At 50.5% G+C, this 21375-nt stretch overlaps 4 protein-coding genes across 4 annotated transcripts in view; 2 read left to right on the plus strand and 2 right to left on the minus strand.

Moving 5' to 3' along the window:
- Positions 1–6715, plus strand: part of ncoa1 (nuclear receptor coactivator 1) — a 28157-nt gene extending 21442 nt beyond the window's left edge. The window contains 10 exon segments of the mRNA XM_067241768.1: positions 347–496; positions 679–840; positions 1524–1658; positions 1959–2116; positions 3558–3851; positions 4568–4666; positions 4813–5182; positions 5309–5480; positions 5655–5832; positions 5987–6715. Of these exon segments, the coding sequence (XP_067097869.1) occupies positions 347–496; positions 679–840; positions 1524–1658; positions 1959–2116; positions 3558–3851; positions 4568–4666; positions 4813–5182; positions 5309–5480; positions 5655–5832; positions 5987–6154 (1886 nt within the window). The 3' untranslated portion in view covers positions 6155–6715.
- A 5516-nt stretch (positions 6716–12231) lies between these two features.
- Positions 12232–13364, minus strand: ptrhd1 (peptidyl-tRNA hydrolase domain containing 1). Its single transcript, XM_067242204.1, has 2 exons — positions 13126–13364; positions 12232–12729 (listed from the first exon to the last, which is right to left on the minus strand). Exons 1-2 carry the CDS (start codon positions 13333–13335, stop codon positions 12559–12561), a joined length of 381 nt encoding a protein of 126 aa, XP_067098305.1. The 5' UTR covers positions 13336–13364; the 3' UTR covers positions 12232–12558.
- Positions 13365–14641: 1277 nt separating this feature from the next.
- On the plus strand, positions 14642–18958 carry LOC136948019 (uncharacterized). The gene is made up of 6 exons (XM_067242276.1): positions 14642–14808; positions 15576–15619; positions 15713–15737; positions 16120–16539; positions 16763–16885; positions 17465–18958. Exons 1-6 carry the CDS (start codon positions 14792–14794, stop codon positions 17700–17702), a joined length of 867 nt encoding a protein of 288 aa, XP_067098377.1. The 5' UTR covers positions 14642–14791; the 3' UTR covers positions 17703–18958.
- On the minus strand, positions 17932–21213 carry slc25a27 (solute carrier family 25 member 27). The gene is made up of 9 exons (XM_067242274.1): positions 20928–21213; positions 20581–20787; positions 20309–20393; positions 20105–20227; positions 19854–19966; positions 19664–19748; positions 19000–19092; positions 18487–18589; positions 17932–18044 (listed from the first exon to the last, which is right to left on the minus strand). Exons 1-9 carry the CDS (start codon positions 21043–21045, stop codon positions 17973–17975), a joined length of 999 nt encoding a protein of 332 aa, XP_067098375.1. The 5' UTR covers positions 21046–21213; the 3' UTR covers positions 17932–17972.
- Positions 21214–21375: the final 162 nt, after the last annotated feature.

A 21375-nucleotide genomic window follows, 5' to 3' on the forward strand; every position in this document is an offset into this window, starting at 1 on the left:
TCCCCCTCACAACCTCAGCTCCAGTCCCCCTCACAACCTCAGCTCCAGTCCCCCAAACAACCTCAGCTCCAGTCCCCCTCACAACTTCACCTCCAGTCCCCCTCACAACCTCAGCACCAGTCCCCCACACAACCTCAGCTCCAGTCCCCCACACAACCTCAGCTCCAGTCCCCCTCACAACCTCAGCTCCAGTCCCCCTCACAACCTCAGCACCAGTCCCCCACACAACCTCAGCTCCAGTCCCCCTCACAACCTCAGCTCCAGTCCCCCTCACAACCTCAGCTCCAGTCCCCCACACAACCTCAGTTCCAGTCCCCCAAACAACCTCAGTTCCAGTCCCCTGTCTCCCAGCTCCATTTACAGTCACCAACCCAGTCCCAGGTCATGATTCAGTCACCCTCCCAACCCCAGTCTCAGCCTCAACTTCAGCCCAACAAAGAGAACATTCCCAGGACCGTCACCATCAAGCAGGAGTCCCCTGGACCCCCTGTCCGCGGTACGTTCCTGCCGCCAGGTCGAGGGTGCTGGGTCAGGCAGGGAGGAGAGAGCCTTGCTCCTGACCCCAACACCCCAATCTCTGCCTCTTCCTGTCTAACAGTGAGCTGTTCCCTGACCCGTCTCACTTCCTGTCTGTTGTGTGTGCGTATGTGCGTGTCTGTGCATGCGTGTGTGTTCCAGGGCTCAGTGATGGAGGCCCGGCCTCCGCCTGCAGTCTGCACCTCCAGTCTCCCTTTGATGTCTGCAGTACCAACACCCAGGACCAGGACCAGACCCCAGGTCAGCCTCCCAGAGAGAGCTCCAATCCCTTCCCAGATCCTGCCAGCGCAGTGTGCTCCAGCAGTGAGAGACTCAATCATGTTTCTGAAGACCTTTTTCCAGTCAGGTGTCAGACTGATAAACGAATCTCAGAGAGTTTCTGATACGTGAAGTAATAAGAATAATGATGATGCGTTTTATTTATAGTGCTGATATCATTATCAAGGCCATCTCAGGGTGCCTACAATCATAACATGATAACAATCAAGCAGGAAATAAATAGTATTAAACAAACAGATACAAACACATAAACATATGCATCCACACTGTATATTAGTGTGAGGGGTTCCCCATTTAGAGATGTCTGTACTGGAGCCTGTCTTACCTCACTGTTCTCCTCTCCCTCTCCTCCCTCTCCTCCCTCTCTCTCCTCTTTCCTCTCTCATCTCTCTCTCCCCTCTCTCTCTCCTCTCTCTCTCTCTCTCTCCCTCCTCCCTCTCCCCTCTCTCTCCTCTCCCCTCCCTCTCCCCTCTCCTCTGTCTCCTCTCTCTCCCCTCTCTCCCATCTCTCTCCAATCTCTCTCCCCTCTCTCTCTCCTCTCTCCCCTCTCTCTCCCCTCTCTCTCTCTTCCCCTCTATCTCCCTCCTCTCTCCCATCTCTCTCTCCCATCTCTCTCCTCTCTCCCCTCTCTCTCTCTTCCCCTCTATCTCCCCTCTCTCTCTCCCTTCCCCTCTATCTCCTCTCTCTCCCTTCCCCTCTCTCTCCAGGGCTGGCTGAGATGGAGCACACAGACTTGGTTGGGTCTCAGTTCCAGCCTCTACCTCTGATGGAGCCTGTGCCCTTTGAGTCCGGCGTGGGAGACCCTGTACATGGCCCACTGTCGTCACCTCAGGAGTGAGTCTGTTACGCACCAAACACATGCACACTAGGACTGTACACACTCTCACACACACACACTCCTTGACGTCCACTCAGGTGCTGTGTGCCCAGTTCTTCAGCCTTGCTGTCCACACACACATACAGACACGCACAAATACACAAAAAGGTGTGTAATTTCTCTGCGTGTGTCTGGTGTGTATGTGTCTGGTCCCTGTGTGTGTGTGTCTGGTCCCTGTGTGTGTGTGTCTGGTCCCTGTGTGTGTGTGTCTGGTCCCTGTGTGTGTGTGTGTGTGTGTGTGTGTGTGTGTGTGAGAGCAGGCAAGGCGCGTGCCCCCTGGATGAGCTGCTGTGCCCACCCACCACCCCAGAGGGCCGCAGCGATGAGAAGGCTCTCCTGGAGCAGCTGCTCTGCTTCCTCAGCCGAGACGAGAGTCAGCTGGCCGAGCTGGACCGAGCCCTGGGGATAGACAAGCTGGTCCAGGTGAGGGGAGGAGAGATGGAGAGATGGAGGGATTGATAAATAGAAAGAGGGATGGAGAGATGGAGGGATTGATAAATAGAAAGAGGGATGGAGAGATGGAGGGATTGATAAATAGAAAGAGGGATGGAGGGATTGATAAATAGAAAGAGGGATGGAGAGATAGAGAGATGGAGGGATTGATAAATAGAAAGAGGGATGGAGAGATGGAGATATGGAGGGATTGATAAATAGAAAGAGGGATGGAGAGAGAGAGATGGAGGGATTGATAAATAGAAAGAGGGATGGAGAGATGGAGAGATGTTTTCATGCAGCTCGTTCCCTGCTCTTGCAGCATGTGCAGGCTGTAAACCAGGCTTTCAGGATCAACACTTTTATAGAACTTTAGTTAAGTTTTCTGAGTAAAGTAAGAGATTATTGAATAACTTCTTATTAACTTGCTAACTCCCTCAATTCATCAAACCATATCTGTTATTAAGAGCTTCTCTTCTCTCTTCAGGGTCTGCAGTGTTAACTCTTTAACGCCCTCGTCTCTCTCCCCTCCTCTCTCCCCTCCTCTCTCCCCTCGTCTCTCCCCTCGTCTCTCTCCCCTCCTCTCTCCCCTCCTCTCTCCCCTCGTCTCTCCCCTCGTCTCTCTCCCCTCCTCTCTCCCCTCCTCTCTCCCCTCGTCTCTCTCCCCTCCTCTCTCCCCTCGTCTCTCCCCTCCTCTCTCCCCTCCTCTCTCCCCTCCTCTCTCTCCCCTCCTCTCTCCCCTCCTCTCTCCCCTCCTCTCTCTCCCCTCCTCTCTCCCCTCCTCTCTCTCCCCTCCTCTCTCTCCCCTCCTCTCTCCCCTCCTCTCTCCCCTCGTCTCTCTCCCCTCCTCTCTCCCCTCGTCTCTCCCCTCCTCTCTCCCCTCCTCTCTCTCCCCTCCTCTCTCCCCTCCTCTCTCTCCCCTCCTCTCTCCCCTCCTCTCTCCCCTCCTCTCTCTCCCCTCCTCTCTCCCCTCGTCTCTCTCCCCTCCTCTCTCCCCTCGTCTCTCTCCCCTCCTCTCTCCCCTCCTCTCTCCCCTCGTCTCTCTCCCCTCCTCTCTCCCCTCCTCTCTCCCCTCCTCTCTCCCCTCCTCTCTCCCCTCGTCTCTCTCCCCTCCTCTCTCCCCTCCTCTCTCCCCTCCTCTCTCCCCTCCTCTCTCTCCCCTCCTCTCTCCCCTCCTCTCTCCCCTCCTCTCTCTCCCCTCGTCTCTCTCCTCTCCTCTCTCCCCTCCTCTCTCCCCTCGTCTCTCTCCCCTCCTCTCTCCCCTCCTCTCTCCCCTCGTCTCTCTCCCCTCCTCTCTCTCCCCTCCTCTCTCCCCTCGTCTCTCTCCCCTCCTCTCTCCCCTCGTCTCTCTCCCCTCGTCTCTCTCCCCTCCTCTCTCCCCTCGTCTCTCTCCCCTCGTCTCTCTCCCCTCCTCTCTCCCTTCCTTACACAGGGTGGCTGTTTCGACCCTGTGCCCTCCCGTTTCCCCCCCCAGCCCGCCGCAGCTACCCCCGTCACCCTGGACCCCACACTGCCCAGCTACCCCGGCCAGTTGCCCCCCGGCTCTGCAGTCTCCTTCCCCCAGGAGGCGGGGGGCCCGGGCACAGCCTTTGGGGGCCCTCGGGGGGCCTTCCCGGGGGGGCTAAGGCCGGGCGTGGCCAGAGCTCCGGGCGTGGCCGGACCGATGAGGCTTCCTCCAAACCAGCTGAGACTGCAGCTGCAGCAGAGGCTACAGGGCCCCCAGCAGGTAGGGAGGAGACCTACAGGGCCCTGCCTCGGCCTCTCGGCCTCCCTGCCTCAGCCTCCCTGCCTCTGTACCTCCCTGCCTCTGTACCTCCCTATCTCTGCCTCCCTGCCTCGGCCTCTGTACCTCCCTGCCTCTACCTCCCTGTCTCTACCTCCCTGTCTCGGCCTCCCTGCCTCGGCCTCCCTGCCTCGGCCTCCCTGCCTCGGCCTCTCTACCTCCCTGCCTCTACCTCCCTGCCTCTACCCCCCTGCCTCTACCTCCCTGCCTCGGGTCTCCCTGTCTCTACCTTCCTGCCTCGGCCTCCCTGCCTCTACCTCCCTATTTCGGCCTCTCTACCTCCCTGCCTCTGCCTCCCTGCCTCTGCCTCCCTGCCTCTGCCTCCCTGCCTCGGCCTCCCTGCCTCTACCTGCCTGTCTCTACCTCCCTGCCTCTACCTCCCTGTCTCTACCTCCCTGTCTCTACCTCCCTGCCTCTACCTCCCTGCCTCTCTGTCCTCAGATGTCCTTGTTTCCTATCCTTTTTCTTTCCTTTCTTGGAATTTATATTTTCTTTCTCAACAGCTTCCTCCTTCGTGTCTCACCTCAGCCTTCCTCTCCTCCTCTGATGTCTCCCTCCTTTATCATTCTTATCTGTCCTCTAGTCCTCCACTCATCTATCAGGAGCCTGACTCACACTCTTTATCTTTATCTCTCCCTCTTTCCCTCGCTCTCTCTCAGCTGCAGAGTAGACTAGCAGCTATGGGCCAGTTTCCAGGGGGAACGCACGTTGCCATGGGGATGCGTCAGGGATTGCCGCAGCCTCAAATGCCCTCTCAAGTGAGTCACGCACACACACGCACACACAAACACACTTCTATGTGTTATTTCTGGGGCTTTCTCTCTTGCTCAGTTTAGTATGAAGCTGTGAAAGTAAAACACCTTTATTCCTTCTACTCCTCCCCCCCCAAACACACACACTCCAGCCTCCCCTGAACGCCCAGATGATGGCCCAGAGGCAGAGGGAGCTGTACAGCCTTCAGCACCGCCAGCGCCAACTGCTCCAGCAGAAGGTCCTGATGATGAGGGGCCTGGGGGGGCCGGGGGCCATCCTGGGGGGGCCGGGGGCCCAGAAGCCCCCTCCCCAGAGCCAGTCTCAGCAGTTCAGCTTCTCTCCAGGCTACAGCCCCCTGCCGGGGAACGCCCCCAGCTCGCCCAGCCACTTCAGCATGGAGGGGGGCCTGGACCCCAAGGGGCCTGGGAGGGGGGCCCTTGGGTCCCTAATGGGCCAGGGGGATTTTGGGGGCCTGGGGGCCAGCTCAGCGGTGCAGCAGGGGCTCCTCCAGCAGTTTGGGGGTGAGTCACATCCCTTTTTTAGCTGTGTGTGTGTTTCATGACTGTGTGTGTGTGTGTGTGTTTCATGACTGTGTGTGTGTGTGTGTGTTTCATGACTCTGTGTGTGTGTGTGTGTGTGTGTTGCAGGGATGATCCAGAAGCAGGAGTGTTCATTCCCCTCAGAGCTCAGCCCCACCAGTCCCCTCCTCTCTCCTCACAACTCACACTCCCAGAGTCCCCAGCTGCAGCAGGCCCCGCCCCCTTCCGGGTACCAGTCAGCTGACATGAAGAGCTGGCAGCAGGCTGGCTTAGGCAACAGGTAAGACACACACACATATACACATAGGTATACATATACACATATATACATACGCACAGATACACACACACACACATACATACAAACACACTTTTAGATTGAGGTAATAATTACAAAACCTGTATGTGTGTGTGTCTGTGTTTCATGACTGCGTGTGTGTGTTCCCTGGTCCAGCTTGTTCAGCACAGCAGGTCAGGGTTTTGGCCAGCAGGGGGTGTACAACAACATGAGCATCACCGTGGCGATGGCTGGCTCCTCCGGGGCCATCAGCTCCCTACCTCCAATGGGTCCGCCCGTCGCCATGGGTAACAGTAACCTCGGCAACGTCGGCTCGATGTGCAGCGACCAGCAGGTGAGGTTCTACTCCTCCCCCCCGTCACCCCCCTCCCTCACCCCCCCCCACCCCACCCCAGTCTTCTCTACATCACCAGAAGTGTCTTGCCTGTCGCAACATAAACACACAGTTTATGAACCCCCCTCCCCCCCCCCCCCCCCCCCCCCCCCAGGTGCAGCAGCTGCAGGTGTTTGCTGACGTCCAGTGTACCGTCAACCTGGTGGGCAGTGACTCCTACCTGGCCCAGCAGGGGGCCCTGGCCCCCCAGAAGCCCCCCCTGGTGCCCCAGAGCGGCCAGGCCCAGCAGAAGAGCCTGCTGCAGCAGCTGCTGACAGAGTAATCCCCTGCCCCCCGCTCCCCCCTGCCCCCCGCCACCTTTACCTCTCTGCCTCTCTCTCTGGTTCCTGTCTGGTCTGGTGGGCTGAGGACTGTGCCTGGTGTCTGTCTGGCCCAGCCTCTGGTTCTCACTGCTGGTAACCTTCTTTAGAACACAGAAGTCCACTTCCTGGTTCGGGGGAATTGTCACGTTCCGGATTTGCCAAGTCGTCGCCGCCGTCATCTTATCAGGACCGACTGACCTAGTCTGTTTCTGATTGGCCTGTTCCGTCAGGTCGCCGCAGTGCATCCTGGGAGAGCATGCAGCTGGGGTCAGCTCCGGGGTTGCCTCTCTCCCACAGGGCGGGCGTCGTCCTTGTTGTTGCCAGGACAACGTTGTGGGATTGTTAGGGTTGCAACCTCTGCAATGGGATAGCTCAGTTTCAGCTGGCTCTGTGACTGGCTGGCTCTCTGTGCTGCAGTGCCTGATGGGAGTTTGAGTTTCAAAACTCATCTTCTTCTACTCTTGTTTTTTTTGTTTATGTTGTCGATATTGATCTCTGCTGTGGCCGTGGGCCGGGCCGGGACACGGGGGTGGGGCATGGGGGCGGGGGGCGGGGCATGGGGGCGGGGGGCGGCCCGGCCGGCCGGCAGGCAGGATGCTGCTCATGTCTCTCACCGAGCGACTCGCTCCAACTCAACTACACCTGGCTGTCTCACCTGGCTGTCTCACCTGGCTGTCTCACCTGGCTGTCTCACCTGGCTGTTTCAGTCACGTTCCTCTCAGCAGCTGTGAAGAGGAGCCCTGTCAGGATCTCTCCTCCTCCTCTCTCCTCCTCCACCTCTCTCCTCCTCTCTATCTGTCTCTGGCCTATCAGTGTTGTTAAGCCTCATGCATCGTGCAGGCAGGTAGTATTGTACAGCATAGACAGACAAACATTGGGATATCTTCACTCTTATTAAACAGCAACTCAGTCTATACATTGTGATTCAATGCAGGTTTTATTTTTTTTAATTTTTTTTTTAAGATTCAAGAGTCTAATAATATCAGTTCTTTTTTTATTTTTTTTTAAGTGATGTTTCACATCATGGACATGTAACACTGCTAAAATGTAACGTTGTTGTATTGGGATAGCTCTGTCTTCTTCTGTAAATGTGAAAAAAAGATAGATTTTCTAAAAGGTTAGCTCATGCTTAGCTGTATGGTATCACATTGAATGTCTAAACAACCTCCCCCCCCTCTAAATTCACTTCTAACACACAAGCCTGAGTTAGGGTTACACTACACACTACACACCACCAGACTCTGAACACGTAGGACTTCCTGGCTGTAATACAGGAGGGGGGATATTTCATGGAGGATTTCATCAGGATGTTTTCTCCTTCATTTCCCGGTCTGTGATGATGATGACAAAGATGAGGTCACTCCACTGGCCACGCCCCTCAGCTCTTATTGGCTGCTCATGTGACTACTGTTGTCCAGTCAGACACTGTGGCCCGTTCCAAACAAAACTCTGGGCTCTCCGCTCCCAACAAGCCCTGAGGTCCAATCACAAGATGAGTTGGGTGTGCAACCAATCACGGGTGGGTGTCTCCTACGTGGCCTGTGATTGGCTGGATGAAATGTTGGCCATATTGTTTTCACCTGTCCAATCCTGTGAGATCCTGGCAGGTGTGTGTTGGGGGAGAAAGACTTGGGAGTTTGGTTTTGGACGAGGCATGTCTCATTCACACACCTCTGTTGATGTTCACTAGAACCCCGACTGCAGTACACACTACAGCAGCTCCCAGCCCAGACAGGTCCACTAGGGAGGAGTGTGGGGGTGGAGAGGGGTGGAGAGCGGTAGGGCTGTAGGGGGGTGGAGAGGGGTGGAGAGCGGTAGGGCTGTAGGGGGGTGGAGAGGGGTGGAGAGCGGTAGGGCTCTAGGGAGGTGTCACAGACCTCAGCAAGCAGGAACACAGTTCAGTGATAGAAGACTGCAAATCAAGAGGCTGGTTCAAATCTTTCCTGTGTTCAAATCTCCCTCACATGGTTTGTGAATCTCTTTGTGTCCGGTTGAAATACTGCCCTGTGTGCGTTTGTTTAGAAGGCCAACAGTGGTTCAGCCCAGCCGCCCTAAACATCCATCCTGGAGTCCTGGTCGACAGACAGGCTCCTCCTCCAAACCCCAGCTGGCTTCAAGCTGCTCTCGCAACACAACTGCAAACCAATTCCAATTGGAAGACTTTCATTAAAACGATATTGACTATGACAAAAAGCTAGTCATATTTCTCACCAAGTTACATGTCTGTTATTTAGTGTCCGTTCAGAGTGTTGGGTTTAGCAGTGGCTGGACTGCCGTCAGGGACAGCAAGCACACGGAGCAACAGGACAGAACACAAGCAGACAGAATGTACGAGGGAGATGTGGCTGTGTGTGTTCCCACGTGGACAGCCTTTGCCAACACACACACCACCTGGTCTGAATACCTCTGATAGGACACACATACACCACCTGGTCTGAATACCTCTGATAGGACACACACACACCACCTGGTCTGAATACCTCTGATAGGACAACTTGATCTTTTCGTGGATGCTTTCTCCTGGCCATTTAAGAGACCTTCCTGTATACAGTAGCTCGATGGTCATAGTGTAAAACCAAGACAAAAAAGCAGACGTTTGAATCGCAGCGTGTCAGTGTGAACAGTTTGGTTGTCTTGGACATGATATATGCCAAATACAAAGCACCATTTACACAGTGTGCATTGAAACATTTCAGACATTCTTTTATGCAAGTGCTGCTCATAGACAAGACCCCCAGTCTCCTCAATACAGGTACAAGGTAAATAATCCTAACTGGTTAAACATGTATATAACAGACAATGTGAATATGTATTTGTTCAGAATCAACAAAAATGTCGTGCTCCAAGGTTGTGGTAATAACTACTCACTTCCATTTTTTATTTTATTTTCGTGTCAATATATATGGCTGAGAGTGAGTAATACTGTATATCTGGTGTTTTAAGATGGAAACTCAAATTATGTCTTGATTTGATTTCTTCTACTTTTCTCGTTCTTCTGTCGTAGATGCCTGCACGTGACCTGTAGGTGTCACAGCTCTGTATGAGAGAGGGTCACGTGACCTGTAGGTGTCACAGCTCTGTATGAGAGAGGGTCACGTGACCTGTAGGTGTCACAGCTCTGTATGAGAGAGAGGGTTAGCGACTGCTGAATGTGATTTTACTGAGAGACACAGTGTGGACTGGCTTTTGTACGGGTTAATTTAAAAAAGGCCATATTATTTAATTTCTCTGTTGTCAAAAAGTTTGAACAGATCTTGGGGAAAGTGGAACCTGTGTTTTTGTGAAGCATTGCCTTGTCCTACTACTATATATAAGTGGGGTGTTAGATTGCCTGATGTAGTTTTATTGCTTTGTCTGAAGTAATGACCAAAGTTTCAAACGTTTAATCCATATCATATGCAAGATGTACAGTATTCAATTGGACAAAACAATTGCTCAGCTCTCTTGAATGAACCGCTCCCTTACAGCGCTGGTAGGAATCACTATTAACAAGAGATGCACTATGTACTTCACTGCTACAGTTTGTACTTGTTCATCGCTACTAACTTCAGCTTTGCATGGAATAGCCTTTAGCTTCTATTTCTTTTTCAACACTATTATGTCGTAAGACAAGTGACCTACGTATACGGACTAAAGTATTTTTTGTCAACATCTTTGGAGTTCGCTTCCCAAAGAGCTGTCTGTCAGACGCCTTCGCTGTTGCCATGACTCCCAGACTGCAAACGGCTCGTCTCTGTTTACAGGAAGTTAATCCCATCAACAGACAATATCGCTATGCACCTTATAGACGAGCATGTATCAATACTACTAAAGGTATTATCCAGATAGAGTAGAAGTTCAGATACAGAAATCACCACCGGGTATTTTAGGCATACTTTTTTTTCAGTTTCCCCCCCTTTTCAGTCTCCGCAAATGGGGTTGACGGAAATGCTTGGACCGTTTCCGAGCATCGAAGCTTTTAACGGAGTCTCACAGACGACGAATAATAGTTCCATTTATTTAGACTAATACTTTATACCAAATTTGAGGTGCCTCTTGTGTGTATTTTCTGCATAGAGGGTTGCTCCTCGCTGTTTCGTAATAATATTCTTATTGAGGATTTTCTTATCTTTACCTTTATAAAAAAAAACACGTTTGCTGTATTGTACATGATGTTTTCTATTAGAAAGTTGAATTAATCCAGGAATTTGCAAGAAATACAATCTAGTTTTGCACTTTATACCAGATTTACTTAGAGGAACGAGGCCATTTGAATACCTAAGTTCAAATATACTATTTGGAAACCTAGAGGAATCCCCCTGAATGTATTGGAATGTAGGTAATCCTCGAATTTCTCAGGTTCTTTGTAAAGAACTTGGTAGTATTTTCCCATTTAGATGACAGAGCAAATAGTGTCCCTCTCCTTCTGTGTGTTGCCTGGGCCTGCCACTAGTTTAAACTATGCCTTTCCTCTTCAGGTTAACCCTTGTCCTGGCCTTAGCCATGCTAACTGCACCCTGGTCACACCCTTCAGCTTAAACCTATTCAAAACATTCCTCTGCTGTGGTTAGTCCCCCCTCCCACCATCCTTTCCTGCGTAGCCACGCTGGTGCAGAGCTGTGACGATGTAGACCCATGAACACCAACTTGTCATTCTCAGCCCGCTCGGTGCTCCCCTTGGTCTAATGTTAGTCCCTCTGGCTTGCAGACCTGGGTGAGATCCCTGTTATAGAGCAGACTTGTGTGTGTTTTCACCCCCCTGTCCCCTCCCCCATGTCCCACCTGACAGCAGACTGCTTAGACAGCCAGACCCTCAAGGGAGCCCCTCCCAGACTCAGCCCCTCCCCTGCCAGAATCACAGGAAATGTTTGCTGATGTGTTTGTAAAGTAACTTAAGTGCTGCCTTATTGACTGAACTTGGTGGATCTCGCCACTTGCTGGGCAATGACTTCACTCTGGCTCAACAACCAGGTTCCACTTTCTCCCCTGTAAAATTAATATAAATAAATATAAATATATATATATATTATACATTTTACTCATTTTTGTCCGGTTTTGTATATCCTTATTGTGTAAAACTATGTTTGTAGAGAGGCATCTAATGGAGCAGCTGTGGAACTATAATGAATGAGGGTTTGTCTGGGATGAACGTATGCATGTTTCTGTGTCCAGATCCCCTACCTTTCCTAGGATGACAACTGTACAGGAAGTCACAGACAGGAAGTCACAGACAATCACACTCAAGCTGGGCCAGCACCACAGGAAGTACCTTGCAGGCTGGCCCAGCACCACAGGAAGTAACCTGCAGGCTGGCTCAGCACCACAGGAAGTACCCTGCAGGCTGGCCCAGCACCACAGGAAGTAACCTGTAGGCTGGCCCAGCACCACAGGAAGTAACCTGTAGGCTGGCCCAGCACCACAGGAAGTAACCTGCAGGCTGGCTCAGCACCACAGGAAGTACCCTGTAGGCTGGGCCAGCATCACAGGAAGTAACATGCAGGCTGGCCCAGCACCACAGGAAGTAACCTGCAGGCTGGCCCAGCACCACAGGAAGTAACCTGCAGGCTGGCCCAGCACCACAGGAAGTACCCTGCAGGCTGAAAAACAAAACAAAGGTTTTTTTTTTTTTGCATCTACTGAAACAGTCTTATGTGTCCATGTTAACGTCCCAAGCTGCTCTGACTGGGTTTACACACACACCGTATGTTCTGTCGCTCACCCCAAGGTGAGGATGCTGACGAAGTCGACCTTGAAGCAAATGATGCTTCGACTAACTAATCTATAACATCCATGAATGTGAGAATGCACCACATTGCAATAAAAGCACCATTTAAAACTAACCTTCTGGTGATTATGTCTGTAATTTTTGTGTCATTTTTCCTTCAACTTTGCTGTTTTGTTTAACATTGCTCCATTTTAGCAGTGACCTGGTTTCACCAGCATGAAATGACCACAACCATACTAGAATAAACAACCATATTAGGATAACCATGTACTGGGAAAGACTTGAGCTGCAACTACAGAATGACATGCACGACCATGGATGAAGATCACAAACTAAATGTCATGTTTTTATTACCCCACTGTCTCAAGGACTCCACAAGTGATGAATCTCATGGGTTATATTTGTCATGTTAATTCATACTTCAATGTATTTACATGTACATGATACTTATTTACATGTAAATTATTCTTATTTACATGCCCAGTGGACCCATTGCAGAGGCAGAATAAGGATCTAAGATGTTGATGTGATCTCTGGGGATACCAGCCATCTTAAATAGATCAGTTTTTTACTTGTCTGTCTGAGGGCTTTGTCCTCTCTCCTCGACCCCTCCAGGTCCTTCAAGGCTCAGGCACAGGTCCTCCAGTACCGTTCCCGGGGTCATTTGAACAGTTTGAACTTGCGCAGGAGAGGATGCACGGTGTCTTTAGGGTACGGCTTCAGAGCCAGGCAGGTCGGCACGTTCTCTGGCTGCTCGATCCACAACTTGTGAGCCACGCCCTTTTCCGTCAGGGTCTCCGCGAGGCTGGAGAGAGAGGCCTGGTCTGGAGCCTGACAAACACAAAGACACTCTTGAAGAGAAACACCTTCACAGACATGTCAATCACTGCTCATCAGCACTGAGAAACACGTTGAATGACAAGCAAAGGGTATGTGCCAAAAAAATAAATCGGTAAGGACGATCCACTGTTATGACTGATTTCTGTTCAAAGTCTTGGTCGACACAATAAGGAGCCGAACTTAACGAGAATTGAAAAGTGAAATATCGACCCAACAACAGTTCACTGAATTTGCCCACCCACGTGCTTCCAGAGCAACGATGCCGCAGCATCAACTCCGCTTCCACTTGGTTGAACTAGACTCTACAAGCTGGCGTAGTAACTGTCGGCTATAATGAATACAATACCACATTTTCACGCAACCATTCGGACAAGACTCTCTAGATACCTGAAGCACTACTTTGTGCATGGTGTCTAGTTCTGCCAAGTATTCTTGCGTGTCGGCGTCGTTGTAGTTGAGGTGTATTGCGGCGGTGGCAGCATGGCAGGCTTGCGTTATAACCGCTCCTAAAGGCCAGGCCAGCGTGTGGACCAGGTCAGACCGTACTACGACGTACTGGACAAGCCGTCTGGGAGCTGCGGACCCCGGCGTCGCCATTCTCAGATGAGTGTATTCTGGATACGGAACAAAAAAAAAAACTGGTTTGTTTACTTTCCGGTTTAAAGAGCCGCGCATCCAGTTTTATACTTCTGTGCCATCGTGTGGTCAAAAGGGGAACAGCGTCATTAAGACTAGCAGTAGGCTACAATAAAATGTAAATTTGTTTCTATTGCATTCCTGCTACATTCTGTGTAATGCAGTGCTGATTGTGAATTTCTTGGGTTGGGCAGATTTTAGGTTTATTACCTGTAGTAGCCTACTTCAAACATCATACATCGAGAAACACATTGTGTGTGCATCGGTACAGTTAGTGTTATGCTGGTCATTTGAATTTCCTTTTTTTTTTAGGTTTTTCTCTAACCGTAACTCTCCACTTAAAACATTAGAAAGCTATTTATGTTCATAAGTATACAGGTTGCAAATTAAAGCCAGGCTCAAACACGTGGCTTGCTATATAAGGTCATGTAACTTGCGGAGATGGAGGAGGTACAGGACTTGTTTAAACATAAAGCACAACTCTATGCATGCGGTGTGTAAGAGTTATGTGAGTGTAGCTGCCAAAGAAGGCGTGTTATCATGTTGAACCATCATGCCAAGAGAGAGCCAAATGATTTCCTGGGTTATGTAATGGCTACTCGTGACTAAACTTCTTGTTATTTCCTCCTCCAGAGGAAGGGTGTAACCGGTTGGACCCGAGTTCCTCTACACAGCAGAACCGCTCTGGACTGAGATGAAGACGTGATCCAGGGCAGGAGGTGAGCCCATCACATCAGTCTCTACCCGCTGAAAGACTGGACACTAAAGAAGGGAAATATGTACATTAATATGCTTCGCTCTATTGAACTGATACTATCTATTAAAATAACAGTAGAAGTAGTTGGTGCGAGTGACTGTTGATCATGCTGTTGAGTACGGCAGAGCAGACAGAAGGAGAGGTATGTAGTTCCTGAGTTGTTACAGGCACAAACGGGCCTTGAGAAGTAAACATGAGGGCAGGGAGCAGACAGACATGGATCTCAGGACGGAGAGGAGGGAGCCGGGAAGGGCAGCTTGTATTTCAAGATTTTTAAAGAAGTCTTGGTCGGTTTGAAGTTTATCAGTAAGATTAACTCACTTATTTGAATCTAAAAAAACGTTTACCCGAAGAAGGATCTACTTCCCCAGCGAGCGAGCGAGTGACACAACACAGAACCCCAACAAAGCCGTATGTTGATGTTATAGATCCAGGGCAAGGTGAGTCCACCTCTGTGTTCTGCTGATGTCACGTCATGAGAAAGTGATCACCTCTCTAGCTAGTTGTTCTGTATTGGTAATACTGGTATGCAATGCGGGCTTTTCCTACGGGTGTCAGCAAGGAACATAATACCATCATACATAACACTAGTGTAAGACTTCCGGGTTGTGTAGAGCGAAAGCGCGTCTTCATCATAAGCAACAGACCATTTGACGGATAATGTCTTCATCAGGAAGGTTAGTAATTTCTTTGTTTATGATTTACAATCATACTTAAAGCGCATTCCTCAGAAGGGAGGGATCCTTATCATTTCTGTAGTGCAGATATAAAAGATTATAAGCAACAAGCCTTGCAGGCTAGCATGTCAGCCATGGAACACGAAATGCAATCTGTGTTGCGTAGTCCAGTTTGGACCAGAATAAGTTAGATCTACTCTCCCCCACGCCAGAGCCTCACAACTCTGAACACCGAAATGTAATGTTGATAGTTTATGGTTTCAGAAGGAAACCTCGTTGAGGCGGAAGCTTTGAGAACGGAGAATATTCTAGAACACAGCTGTCATGACAGTGGTGGACGGTTTATGTGATGTGCATTGATGTGGCTCAATGTTCGTAACGTGTGTTGTGGCAGCCTTTTCTTTAAAGATTAAGTAGAAGTATTATATCTATAGCAAAAATATTGGCTAAAACAAAACAACTATTGAACTGTATAACTATAGTTATGTTACTACTAAACTACTGAACAACAACTAAACAACCATATAAAAAATAAGTAACTATAAAAACAAAACTAGAATGTATTAAAACAAATTCAAGGCAATATAGTGCTCAAAGAAACAGTGCAGGGCACGGAGTGTGACATCAATTCCTGTAGGAAGCGTCTCATCTGCAGTTGTGACTTTTATAAAGAGGAGGAGACAGTAATCCCTTCAGGTTGTTTGTCACGATGCAAAAAGGCTGTGAAAATACACAGCAAACAGACATCTCCACTTCCTCTTCAACAGAGACGCTGACCTCAAGACCAAGTATGATCGCCTCTTCAACGAAGGTACGTTGTTTTCATGTTGTCTGACATGTTTAATTACTGGTTAAACCACCAAACGACTCGATCTTTCATCGTCTCAACCTGTCTCTCCTGCAGCTCTTCAGCTGGCAGACCTTCCCAGGTGAGTCTCCACACACACCCTCTCACACCAGGCTGACTGAAGACCCGTGCTGTCGGGAGGTGGAGGGTGTAACCATGTGTGTGTGATGTTGTAGGCAGGTGGAGGGTGTAACCATGTGTGTGTGGTGTTGTAGGGAGGTGGAGGGTGTAACCATGTGTGTGTGGTGTTGTAGGGAGGTGGAGGGTGTAACCATGTGTGTGTGGTGTTGTAGGGAGGTGGAGGGTGTGTGTGTGTAGTGTTGTAGGGAGGTGGAGGGTGTAACCATGTGTGTGTGGTGTTGTAGGGAGATGGAGGGTGTGTGTGTGTGGTGTTGTAGGCAGGTGGAGGGTGTGTGTGTGTGGTGTTGTATGGAGGTGTAACCATGTGTGTGTGGTTCTTGCAGGTCCCAGGCCAGGGTGGAGCGTCTCGTCTCTGACGAGGGCTCCTACGTAGCTCACGGAGGAAGCTACGACACTTTCCAGTTCCAGAACACGTGTGTTCTGGATTCCCTCTTAGCTGGGATTCACTTCCTAGACATGCAGTTTCCCCAGATCCAGGAACTTTTCTTGACTGATCGAACCGTCGTTGCAGTTCTACGTTTCATGCACCATGGGGAGTATAACAAGGCAAAGGCGTTGTGGCTGATCAACTTGAGCCTTCGGACTGGTGACAACCGCAATTTTGACAGTCAATTCGTACAAATCAGGGGTTATCCCGGCGACCACCTGCCCAACTTCTCAGACCTGGTGTGGGCCACCTTCCACTACGATGAGGACAGATTCAGCCCTCGGCCTGAAGACCCGCTGAAGAAGATCACACTAAAGTACGTTCTCCACCAGGCCCTGTACTCTGACTGTCTCCTCCTGCTCCACCAGGCCCTGTACTCTGACTGTCTCCTCCTGCTCCACCAGGCCCTGTACTCTGACTGTCTCCTCCTGCTCCACCAGGCCCTGTACTCTGACTGTCTCCTCCTGCTCCACCAGGCCCTGTACTCTGACTGTCCTGCACACTGTCTTCTGAGAACGTCTGGTGTCTGTGTTCTCCAGGGCCTTCCAGGACTACGGGGACGTGAAGCTACTGGGTGTTCAGAGGGCTCAGCTGGTCCTGGTGTATATCAATGGGCGCATGGACACCCTACCCCCTCTCTCTGTTAGGGATGACCGTGAGAGGTCAGCACCTCACCGTTCACAATAAATCAAAGCAACATGTAGGGGGGATTTAAACTGTGACCTCTTCATCTGCAGTCAAATTTAGTGTCACCACCCCTCTCTGACCTCTGACCCACACCACCCTCTCTGACCTCTGACCCACACCACCCCTCTCTGACCTCTGACCCACACCACCCCTCTCTGACCTCTGACCAACACCACCCCTCTCTGACCTCTAACCCACACCACCCCTCTCTGACCTCTGACCAACACCACCCCTCTCTGACCTCTGACCCACACCACCCCTCTCTGACCCACACCACCCCTCTCTGACCTCTGACCAACACCACCCCTCTCTGACCTCTGACCCACACCACCCCTCTCTGACCTCTGACCCACACCACCCCTCTCTGACCCCCGACCCACACCGCCCCTCTCAGTTCAGCACGAGGCTGTGGTGGTGGGTATGGGAGGGGTAAGATGTGAACAGAGTCGTGGTTAGAGCATTTGACTGCATATCAAGAGATTGCAGTCCATTCCCCCCCCCCCCTCCCGTAGCATCTGCTAGATGAATAAAACATACCTATTTCAATACGTCAGGACGTACACACTGGAGTTCCTGTTGATGGGGGAGATCACGCCTCACGACAACCACATGGTCCTGTACATCAAGCTGATTGGCCGGTGGATGATCTTTGACGCCGCAGCAACCCCGGGTTTCCAAGCGGTTGAATGGAGCCAGGTGGCTGATTGGAGCAAGGCGACTGATTGGAGCAAGGCGGCGACACACTACTTCCCCTCCCTGGCCGCGTACGTGTGTAAAGAACACCAAGAGTAGCCAAACACTGCAGGATTTCTTTTTTTATTTGTTTTTCAAATGTAATTTAAATGTTGTTTTTTATAAACTTTTATACAAATCTTTATTTAGTTTATAAGCTATAACAGTGCCTAAACATAGATGTACTGAAGTGAAAGGGCTTCTATTTGTCATGGTCGGCATTTCGAACATACAGTTCTCATTCTAATGAGAACTATTGTGCATACAGTAGTTAAGATCTTGTTATGAAGGTTGTTATTTTGATGGTTAGAAGACAGACCCAGCTGGTGTTCAGAAGGAGCCCACTCCGAGGGCCTTCCTGGTCTGCTCAAAGGTCAACCAGAAAGTCAGAGACCAGGGCGCCTGCAAAGTTGACATCAGTGTTACTGCTGTTCTAGGTTATAAAACAGCTCGTTTTGTAACGCACTGTCACATATTATTAAGTATTTTCTGCCTGAGCCTGTCACTGTGCAACATGAGTGTTCGGGCAAGGCTGTACATTAGTTACATTAGCTACCATGCAACTACATAGCAACACTTTACATCAGGAAATGTTGTGTTTGTACAATCAGACAGGACTACTGTACCCAGGAAACAGACAGTAAGTGGGCCTACTGTACCCAGGAAACAGACAGTAAGTGGGCCTACTGTACCCAGGAAACAGACAGTAAGTGGGCCTACTGTACCCAGGAAACAGACAGGAAGGGGGCATACTGTACCCAGGAAACAGGAAGTGGGCCTACTGTACCCAGGAAACAGGAAGTGGGCCTACTGTACCCAGGAAACAGACAGGAAGTGGGCCTACCATTCTCATCCAGGTGGGCAGGAAGCCTTTGTAGAGGGACAGGAAGCCCTCTCCTCTCACAGCTTGCAGCAGGCAGTCTGTAGAGGACCTGTACAGCAAGCCCCTAGGGACAAAACACTACACTGCTGAAGTGCAGAGTCTGAGTGAAGTAGAATACAATAGAAAAAAGTAGAGTAGAACTATTGTCCATCCAGGGTGGACATTGTTACTGCCTGCCAGAGACCTTTTCATTCTCCACCACATGGATCTGAATTTCCTTTACATTTCTAAAGGGGGTGGGCATGCAGAAATCCATCTCTAGAAGAGGAAGCTGGTACGTTAGTTTAATCACTAACATGAAGCAAAATTTACCACTTCTTCATATATAGTAATTAAGCTGTTACTATGGTATGACCTTGTAAAAAGATATGTTGTAATTATGGAATACGCTGTAATTTTTTGTAAAGATAAAAACGATACACGTGGTTTAATATACAGGTCTGTCTGTTTCTGTCCTGTCATTGGCTCACTCACCTGCCCATCATATCTCTTGGCTGGTTCATTATTCGGGTTTTGATGACATCAGCAGGCGTTCCCATGGTTGCAGCCACCAAACCTGAGCATGTGCTGAAAATTTGTGTGTATGTGAAGGGGGGGGGGGGGCATATGTGTGTATGCATGTTTGTGTGTTAAAAGCACAGGTCAACTGGTCTAGTACACCTGGTCTAGTGTCCATGGTCTAGTACACCTGGTCTAGTACACCTGGTCTAGTGTCCTTGGTCTAGTACACCTAGTCTAGTGTCCCTGGTCTAGTACACCTGGTCTAGTGTACCTCGTCTAGTACACCTGGTCTAATGTACCTAGTATAGTACACCTGGTCTAGTGTACCTGGTCTAGTACACCTGGTCTAGTGTACCTGGTCTAGTACACCTGGTCTAGTACACCTGGTCTAGTGTACCTGGTCTAGTACACCTGGTCTAGTGTCCTTGGTCTAGTGTACCTGGTCTAGTACACCTGGTCTAGTGTACCTGGTCTAGTACACCTGGTCTAGTGTCCTTGGTCTAGTGTACCTGGTCTAGTACACCTGGTCTAGTACACCTGGTCTATTGTCCTTGGTCTAGTGTACCTGGTCTAGTGTACCTGGTCTAGTACACCTGGTCTAGTACACCTGGTCTAGTACACCTGGTCTGCTGCGTACCTGGCCAGGCTGTGACAGACAGCGTTGTCCTGCAGGGAGCTGTTCCTGAGCAGGAAGTGCTTCACCGTGTCGTAGGTCGTCAGATCTAACGAGGGGAAACATGGAAGGTGATACACCTGTTACAGCACGCTAGCTATTACACTGTTACATCTGTGAAAGGGCTGAGGGGGGGGGGGCAGCAGGGCCCTACCTCCCATGTTGACCAGCGCAGCCCTCTGCACGTTGGGGACCCATCCTGCCCACAGGCCCCGGACGCCTCCCTCAGACACAGTCTTCACCAGGGCGTGGTACACTCCCCGCACCCTGCAGGGTCACACACACACACTGTTAAGACACATGCACACACGGATACTATTTATACATACACACTCACACACACACTTACCCTGCAGGGGGTCACACACTCACACACACTCACCCTGCAGGGGGTCACACACTCACCGGGGGGGTTTTCCCTCCAGTCTGCGCCTCCCCTCCATCTGCATCTGGACCTTCACCAGGTCTGTGGGACTGGCCATGAACTGTCCCAGTGCCCCTGCTAGCATGCCTCCCAGCACTGCCTTCCTGCACACACACACAGGGTCACACACACACACACATGGAAGGTAGTGTGTGTGAAGGAGGTGTGTGTGGAAGTAGTCTCACCACAGAGAGAAGCTGTTGTCTGCAGAGCGGCCCAGCACTGACTCCCTCAGCTGCTCATAGGTCACCATCCTCACTCCTGAGTACACTAGTACACACATTCAATCATCTTCAGTCATTATGCACATATGTTTCTGTAGTTATTAGTATATAAATATTATATATGTGTTACCTATGTGTCTGTAGTTATATATATTATATATGTGGTACCTATGTGTCTGTAGTTATATATATTATATATGTGGTACCTATGTGTCTGTAGTTATATGTGGTACCTATGTGTCTGTAGAGGGCGGGCGTGACCCCCTGCCACAGTTTGAAGGGGCCCTCCTCCCGGACAATCCCCAGGGCAGTGTGCATCATCCCCCGGTACGGAAGTTGACCTCCCCCCCTCCCTCCCCCTCCTCCCCCAGCAGCCTGGCCGGCGGCAACCTCTCCCTGGATCTGCAGCCTGGTCTTGGTCAGGTCCAGGGGGAAGGTCACTGAAGGGGGAGAGAGGGGGGGGATAAATACAATTAATCTCAGCAATCAGGTACAGCAGTAAATGAGTCGAACAACTGATATTTCCATGCAGATAAAACAGGGGCAGTAAAAGCACTATTGGTGTTAGTTCCAGAGTTACCCATTTCGGCGACGACAGCTGCGCACGCGGACAAGACGAACTTTGAGACCCGTGGCCATTTGGATATCCCTTTTTCCCCTGTTCTCAACCCTCCCTCTTCCTTTTGACCCATTTTCATATTACTAATAATCCTGCGCGTATTTGAGAGTAGCGGAAGAACGCTGCATCTCTGTCACTGTACTGCTGCGTCTCATCGTGCACCTAATGCCGTTCAACCACCCCGCTAACATGCACGAGCTAGCCTAGTGTCAAGCTGCCACACGTGCGCTACTAAGCGCTCGAGGTGACATGCTGTCCTCGGTGTCCGTTCGGTTGTTTACCTTGCTCCACGGTACAAAGAATTTATTAGGAAAAAAAAAGAAAACCGGAAATGTAGTTAAAACAAATGAAAGCCAACCGCTTTGAATAAAGAGCTGTGGACTGAAGTAAACTACAAGTCCCAGACATA

The sequence above is a fragment of the Osmerus mordax genome, chromosome 8 (assembly GCF_038355195.1).
Source record: "Osmerus mordax isolate fOsmMor3 chromosome 8, fOsmMor3.pri, whole genome shotgun sequence".
In the NCBI taxonomy this organism is placed as follows: domain Eukaryota; kingdom Metazoa; phylum Chordata; class Actinopteri; order Osmeriformes; family Osmeridae; genus Osmerus; species Osmerus mordax.